Source organism: Simochromis diagramma, unplaced genomic scaffold (genome assembly GCF_900408965.1).
Source record: "Simochromis diagramma unplaced genomic scaffold, fSimDia1.1 OVJJ01000343.1, whole genome shotgun sequence".
Classification (NCBI taxonomy): Eukaryota; Metazoa; Chordata; class Actinopteri; order Cichliformes; family Cichlidae; genus Simochromis; species Simochromis diagramma.
The window spans coordinates 91,830-100,600 of NW_024386831.1; the positions used below are offsets into that span (position 1 = coordinate 91,830).

Genomic DNA, 8,771 nt, shown 5'->3' on the forward strand with positions numbered 1-8,771 from the left:
AATAAACATTCGGTTCAGCTTTGAGCTCTTCCCCTAGGCAATGCTTGCTATTCCAGCGCGATAGAGGCAGCAATATCCAGTGGATTAAACAGTGACAGCACCTGCTTCTTCCATGAAACATGCTGACTGGATGAATTCAGCTGGAAGAAAGGATTCTTTGCTGTTTTCACTATCACAGGCACTTCAGTCATGACACGACTATGCAAAGGGTGTCAAACTAGATGGCACATTTTCTAAAGATTCCCTTATTTATATCCTGCAGATTCTGCTCTAAAGGTACGCCTAGGGGAAAGAAAAATATGTAAGATCACATCAGTATTAATATCTGTGCATTTCATTATTGGAGAAATGTTACCAATTCACAATTTTCAAACTTTCTGCTACTTTTGTTCCGCTTCTACATGGCCTTCATAGCAAATACAGCTCAAAGGGGAAAGAAGCGTATTAATCTGAAACTACGATTAGCAAATGTGACCTGAACATTGTCAGGACCTTATCTGGAAGCCAAAATTGCATCAAAAGGCTAAGTGGTTAGCAGGCTTGCCGAATCACGTGTTTAAACAAGCAAACAGCTTCTCTCTCAGTTCTCTGATAACACAGGATAGGATGTGCAGCATCATATCTGCACACCATTTAGTGGGTGGAGCTGCTGTTCGCTGTGTTTAGTACAAAAAAAAACACCACTATTATCAGATCAATCATCAGCCTAAGTTTGGGCAACAGCAGAAGTTCAGCAAAATGTCAAAGTTTGTGTAATATGAATAAATATGTGACTTCACTAGTTACTGTGACATTACAGAAGCCCGCTAACAACTAATCCATCTGCGTCACTGGACATCAAGAAACATATTACTCAATCTGCACGTTGGTGGAAAATGTGTTCATTTCACTTGGTGTGATGGGGAGATAAGTCTTTGCAGCTGAAAGATCTAGTATCCCATCTATCCATTGTTCATTTTGTGTAGGGCTGGGTGATATCTCAGTTTAGGTTATATCAATCGATACCCATACATGTTTCACAATATAGATGAAATAATAACTTCTGCCAAGCTTAAATGCTCCTTTTTACTCCTAAACAAAGATATACGTTTAATTTTGCAATTTGTAAGTGCTTACTTTTGCAGAAACATGCTTTCGACACAGTTTGCAGCGCATGCGGCTCCATGTAGGAATGTCTCCATGGAGCCAAATTCCTTGGACCCTTCTCTTATACAATGTCCTTGTGTTTAAGCCTCAGGCTGCGTCTGCTGGGTTGTTGTGTTTTGTAATGCTGTTGCTCAAGTTGACATTAACATGTTCTGTTGTTGTTGCCATTTATCTTGCTCAAACTCCTGAAATACTAGCGTGTAAGGCTGCAGCAGCCCAGAGATTAGCACATGTGCTGCTGGCAGCTGCTCCTCCTACACTCTGTGCGTCAGCCCAACATGATGCGGCTTCAACTCTGTTTCAACATGATTGGTATGATGCGGCACTATCTTCAAACATAAAATACAGAAAGAATCAGTTATCGCCTTTATATTGACCCATCTTTATCTTTATCTTTCTATCATCCAGCCCTACTTTTCTGTCTCTCATTCATGTCTGGGTCGTTGGGTCAGCAGTGTAGACGGAGAAGTCTTGACCTCCCTCTCTCCAACCACTTTCTCTAGCTCATCCAGTCTGCACCAGGATCTCCTCCTGGCCATCTCTACATTATTGTAGTGGAGGGGTTTGCATATCCCAATAATGCCCAGTAACCTAGTTTAGCGTGAGGGGCCAGACAAAAGTGATTCAGAAAACCAAAGAAAAGAATTTAGCCCAAGGGCACAGTTGGGCACAGCCTGAAGAAACCCACCTTCCTGTGGGCTTGCCACTAGTAGTAATAACAACAACAGCTAGTACTAGTAACATTTAAGACAGAATAAAATGTTAGCAAATAATGGACTAAATTATTGTTAATATGAAACATGGAGTGTGCTGTAATGAAACATGGTGAAGGGGACAGAAGGTTGGCGACCCAACACAACACACCTGTCAGCTTCATTTATGGTGGGCAAAAGCACAGTATTACAATAAGTGGCAAAATGGTTCAAATGGCATACTAGGAAGGAACTTTTCACTTGGTGTAGAAGAAAATAGCACTTTGTTTGGGTGGATATAAACACAGCCAAAATGACAGGAATACTTAAACAATGGAGTCTCCAACCCAGCTGAACCCCAAATGCCCACACAACAGCACGTCACACCCTTACCAGCTGTACAAGGGTGGCGGATGCAAAACAACAAAACAGAAGAAAACAAAACATCTGACCATTTTGGCCTGTTTCTCAGCCTTCTTTGCAGCTTTCTCCGCTTCCTTCTGCTGTTTCTTCAGGGCTTTCTTTGACTGAGCCTGCTGCTCCTCCTCTGTTGCCCTGAAACAGGAAGAAATGCACAACATAAACATTTCCTTCGACTTCCACCTCCTATTTCTTGTGCATCCCACGAGGAAGTTATTGACCGCCTGGGAAAATTAATTCTGAACCATCACCACCTCCAGCCTTTAAGTATGCACTACTTTTATTCCCATTGTTGTTCCAAACAAAAACTGCTGGAGCCTGTGTGAACAGAGGCACGGCAGAGAAAAGTCTGAACTAAGATCGCCTGGATAAACAGTGCAGCTTTAAGAAGATGCTAGCCTGAAAATCTAACATAGAAAAATGGAGCTCGTTCAATTATGATAACACTGTGATAACACCGTGCCTTATCAGAAAGTAAAAGATGTCTGTATTTGCACAACAACCACCATACTACACAGCACAACATAACGCAGGAGCTGATAAGTATTCAACTTTTGCCTGTAGAAAAATTTGGTTTACGCAAGCAACAGGTCAACAGACACTCTCATATGTAGGTGAACATGTAAGTCACAAAAGAACATAACGGTAAAAAAGATAAGCAGAGATAAAACGATCATATAAAATATTGGGACTTTTTGCTTTTCCGTCAGCTGTTGTAAACGTGTGCTAAGATGACAGGTGTATGAATGAGACCAGGTGTCTAGTCCTGAAGGAAGCACGCAATCTATAAAGGACCCGCTCCTATTTAGTCTCAGGAAATAACACGGATCAAAGGCCGACTATGAATAGCAATAAAACCTAAACAAGACACAGAAATCACAACATATTTTGACTTCAGACCAAACTCGTACTTCCCCCAAGGATCCAAATTTAATAGTGACACCACTGTCCCAACAACCACCACTGAGATCTTTTATGATTTAGAACCACACCATATATTTTCCCATTGAAACGACAAAAAATACACCACGAATCAGGTGGTGAGGCTCATTCTAATTCAGCACACATGAAAGTCAAATGTTTCTCACCTACACCTAAAACTCTTTGTCACATTATCCTGTTTTAAAAGACAGTTTGAGGCAGCCTATTGGTTGGTCTGTTGCTACCTGGTGCTATAAGCGTGTTTGGAACCTGGATGAAAACGGCACGAAGCAGACCAATTAAAATGCACTCAGGTTGGATTATTTATGTGTTCTGCCAACCGGCTGAATTCGTTAAACTGGATCAACAGCCTTTTTTTCCCCCCTCAGGCGAGTGAGATCAGCCTGTGGTGCAGATGTCCACATGCATTTATAGTCAACAAACTCTAAGCCTTTGTATTTGTTAAAAAACACATCATTTAATGACAGACATACTGCCATATGTTGCACAGTCAGCTTTTTTTTTTTTGCAGTTGTCAGTTAACACATGCATAGTATAGATCACATGGGCGTGTGCCCAACAGTTACCAAGTCCTAACACAACATATTATTGTAACAACATTTCTAATATTACCATATCATAAAAGACAAACAGTTAATAATAGTTTAATATGAAACAAAGTGGTACCAGTCATTGTCTCAGTCATTGGCTGAGACTCAGCAGTGTAAAGGATGTCACCAGAGCAGCAGAAAGCTCTTATACTCACATAATAGCCCTGCGTACTAGGGATGGACCGAGCCGATATACAGTATCAGTCCGATTCAGACCTAAATTACTGGAATGGATATCGGGGAGAAATAAAAATTTAACTCCATCTATTACATTTCACAAAAGCACCTCACAAAACTAACCCAGGTATTGACCTTAGCACATTGGAGCAGTGTGCATCACGTGACAGAGCGGCTGTTGCGTGCGAGACCCGTTAGTGGTCTGGAGTTACTTCACACCGAAAGCATCTGGAGCCTCGCTACGTGCTGCCAAACCGGCATTTCATCTCCAAGCAAGCATTCCCAGAGAAGTAAAGCAAGTGTGTAAGTTCATCTCTGAACGTTTGTAAAGCATTCCTACGTTAAGCTTAACAACCGATACATGGAGCTCAGATGTTTGTGCGTTGTCATAGCTAAGTCTGACTGTTCAATGGATGGACTCAAGTTTTACTTTGGAAAAAAAAAACCAAAAAAAAAAAAAAACAGTGTTGCAGCCTAAACAGTTCTGTGGTTCAGAAAAACCCTATGAAAGACACTTTTATTCATACTTGTGTTAAGTTTTGCACAGAAATTACACAAAATCCACTCTCAGGTTAAATGTGATAGAAACAGCTTACACTTACATCCATCTTGACAAAAGATGAGTGTCATGAAGCCGTGTTTGCATTTATTTGCACTGCTTTCCACTCTGGATGTCTATTTATGTTAAGCTTTAAGTATAAAAGGGTCCATTCTACAACCTGATGTTTTTAGTTGTTCAACATAAACATTATTTTGTGCTGATGTGCTTCTTTTTTTCAGAAAGAAAGAGTTTTTGAAATCTGCATCAAATTGCATTTTAAATTACTTTTTGAAATATTACTTTAAATACTTAGATTTAAAGTTCTGCTAGAAGTTCAAATGAAAAGATCAGTATTACTGAACTGCAAAATATTTTGGGTGCAGTGTAATTTTGCATACAGGTATAATAGAATAGCTTTAGTGTTTTGTCTTTTTAAATTTGAGTATGAACTTATACAAAATGCAGCAAGATATATATACATTAAAAAACAGTTTTACTGATTATAAAATAGACTATATCGGCTTCATATCGGTATCGGCAGATATCGAAATTTATGATACCGGATATAAAAAAGTGGTATTGTGCCATTTCTACTGTCTACACGGGATGTGTCTAGCTACGTCACACCAACCAGAGACTACTGAACATCAGCGATATTGAGCAACTTCAAGACACTGCAGGCTAAAAAACATACTAGCAACAAATAGAGGTTGGGATAGCGTTGACTGACGTGACCTAGCGACAAATACATTAGGCTACCTAGGGACATTCTCCTTGGTGTCTTCAGCAGTTTCTTCCCCTGTAGTTGCCTAAAGTTGCTAAAAGTCATTGACTTCACTGGCTCTCCCAGTTTCCCTGTTTCTTCCTCCTCCTCCTTTATGACTCCTTCCAAGCAGTTATAAACTACTGACTCTTACCAGAATAGCCAATAAAACGCATGCCACTTCAAACATGTTTTGCGTTTGCACCTCTCAACTTTCACAAGTCATTTAATGGCAATAATAGACTCATGGAGCTGTAGGGATTAAGGATTATAGCTATAATGTCAGTGGCTGATATCAAATAACATGAAATGAGAGAAACACTACGCAAAATGACAGCACACACAAGGGAACTGATGTGTTATTAATCTTCTATTTCATGCTACCAAGCTGGTGACTCCACTCATTCAAACTGGCTGGTGAGATATTAATCTAAAGCTTTACAGCAGCTTGTCTGCAAATAACTAAGCTGGCAGTCTCAACACAAATATTGTAAGTACCGTGATATTTACTTTAGACTTTTTTTCTGCTTTACACGTGCTGATTTTTTATTTTTATGGTGACTCACTCATGGTCTATTGTAGTTTTGAATGACTTAACCATCCACTTTAAAGTTTTGATGTGGCCCATAAATGGAAATGGCACGAGTAAAGCAGACTCTAGAATGAGCATGAACAAAAACCATCAAGTCTGACATCTGCAAACGTGACTTTTAAACTACCTTTGTCCAGTAAAGTTATTCTTTAAAATCCTCTGGGCTGTTAGCCTTCTTAAGTTATTAATCATGTATGAAAAGGACAAACATTCTGCTCACCAGATTATTTTCTTTAAAATGAATACAGACCTCCAAAAACCTAAGATAACCACAGCTATCATTTAAAGGAGAACAGATGATAGTAAAAGTTATTTTCAACTTTGCAAGTAATAGAATCAGTTTATCATATTTTAAAGTGAAAGGATAATTGGAATAGCTGACCTCTCGCAATTACACTTGTGGTCAAAAGTATACACTAGTATTTGGTTTAATGTCCCTCAGTAAGTCACACCTCGACCAGACATTTTTCGTAGCCATCAACAAGTTTCTGGGATTCTGGCTGGAGATTTGACCACTGATGGCAGATTTGGTAGAGTTCATTTAAACTGGTTGGTTTCTTCACACAGACGTGGCCACTCCAGTAGTTTAATGTTAGCCTGTTTTATCCATTCCAAAACCAGTTTTGATTTGTGTTTGACATCTTTTTCCTGTTTGAACATTCAATTAAATCAAAGTTTCAACTGTCTATTGATTTTAGGTGCAGTGAAGAATTTAAAGGTAGTCCTCCTTACTTATTCAGTTCACTCTGTGCACTATACCAGTATCACTGGCAGCAACTAAGCCCCAAAACATGATGCTACCACCACCATGCTTGACAGATGCCCCAGTGGTCTTAAGTCTAAAAGCCTGACTTTTACTCCTCCTATTAGCAATCTCTGCCTCATTTGACCTCAAAGCTTTTCTCTAGAAGGCATCTGGCTTGTAAATGTGGGCAACTGCAAATTACAGTCAAAGTTGGAAGCATTGACTTTAGAGCATGGGATTCTTTCTTGGTGAGCAGCCTCTTAGTCCATGGCAATCTGCTCTTTAAGTCTGATGTCATTAGCCATGCCTGGGCCCAAACTCTGCTGCAGGTCCCTAAGTCAAACTATCACTGCGGCATCACTCAGAGTTGAAAAACTGTCTAAATTCTTTCATCTGTAATAAAATTATCAGTGTGGCTGCTGGACCAGTTTAACATGCAGGCATCCATGAAAACAGAATTTATGAAATTTAACGGAGTTAGAAGTTAGCCGGGAGTTAGCTCGCTAGTTTCCAGCTAAATAAAATATACCATGTTCAGACTGAGAGAGTTCTGAAACAAATTAAGACCTACAGCTCTGCTATCATTTCCGACATAAATGAAGACAGGAAAGTAAACAGCAGTGATGTTTTGTAGGGTTACTCAGGTTTGGCTCGCTGGTACATAATGATGTGCTACGTGATCGCTAGCAACACAGTTATGTTAGCATAATATAAACACAGTGAAGCTGGAGGATGAGTGCTAACTTTTTTTCCAATGTGTTAATGTGAGGATTCCCAACGGTTAGGGAAAAAATGCAATCACATGGCAGGATGCTGTAAATGGACCGAACTTCAGTCACGAGAACAACTGCAATACGAGGTTAGTCATTACTATACTGCTGCATCAGCTGGGCTGTAGTTACATCGTAAGGTTTTAAAAACTGAGCTTTAAAATGAATAGTGGTAATAAAAGCCGAGAGAGGCCGACAGTGGTCACTGACTGTTTTTAGGGACTTGTTGAGAATAAACAGAACACGATACAAAGCATTAAAACACATTAAAAACACAGCAGCCTTAATAAACGCAGAGTGGTTTGGGCCTGGAAGCAGGGTTCATCACGTCATCACTTAAAGACCGGATATAAAACTCTGCAGTGGACAGTGACGATGGTGATACAGTAGTTTCCAGTTCATGACAGGCTTGAGCCCTGGTGATTCCTGTTTTGTTTATGAACATCTTCCAAACTTTGGCGAAGTGGTGACACATCTGAACACTATTTGTGTACAATTGTTAGAGCTGACAATCTTGGCATTTTGATCAGCTACGTGCTCGAAAGAGAAACTACCAGTTGTTGCCAATCGTGATCACTACTGAGGTCTTAACAATGGGGCTTTCAAGAAAAAAAAAAAAAAAGACCTAGAACATTTAGCACTATTAAAATTAGTGAGTGTATGTATACAGTTAAATCTGTATGTATACCTTGGATTTAAACATTAGACTAAAGAAAAGCACAGCTATTTTTCCCCCTTTGTCCCGTTTTCTTTGTTAATTCATTAAAGATTTATACTGTACAATCATTCCACCCTGGAATTAAAAAAACAGTTCAAAGAAATCATTCCAATTAAAAATTACCATAACATTCATGCCTGTAATGAGAGTATGCAAACTTCTGATCACAGCTGTACATGACGCATTGAGAGTATATATATAGTGCAGCTAATGTGTGAAAGATCTGCTTAAATGTGACATTATTTAATTCAGATTCCAGGTTTGACTCAGCTGCAAAGACACACAAGTATAATATTTTAAAACAATTTTAACCCACTTATAAAACCATCAGAACACCTGTACCACTTCTAAGAGGTCGTATTATCTTCTTAAAACTTCTCACCAGAAAATCGAGTGAAGCCAGTATGAAGTCAAATTTTACAGTAATGTGAGCAGGTTAAGCTAGTCATGGCTTCGTTTTGTTTTTTGTCTCACACTTCTTACACCTTTAAGCTTTTAATTTTGCAGCAGCAGAACTTTAAAGTGTCTGATGCAATCATCTGTCATATTAAGGCAATGCTAGCCGCCTGCTCTCCGAGTTAGCATACCGCAGTAAGATCATTTTGCGCTCTGAGATCTGAGGCACAGCTTAACACTTTATTCATATTCTTACCCCTGCAATTCTTCTTTCGTCAT

The 8,771-nt window shown here is 39.4% G+C and overlaps 1 protein-coding gene across 1 annotated transcript in view; it reads right to left on the minus strand.

Moving 5' to 3' along the window:
- dars1 (aspartyl-tRNA synthetase 1) overlaps nucleotides 1-8,771 on the minus strand; it is a 31,409-nt gene extending 22,638 nt beyond the window's left edge. The window contains exons 1-2 of the mRNA XM_040027372.1: nucleotides 8,749-8,771; nucleotides 2,291-2,393 (exon numbers count right to left, since the gene is read on the minus strand). Coding sequence (XP_039883306.1) covers nucleotides 2,291-2,393; nucleotides 8,749-8,771 — 126 coding nt within the window. The remainder of the gene's footprint in view (nucleotides 1-2,290; nucleotides 2,394-8,748) is intronic.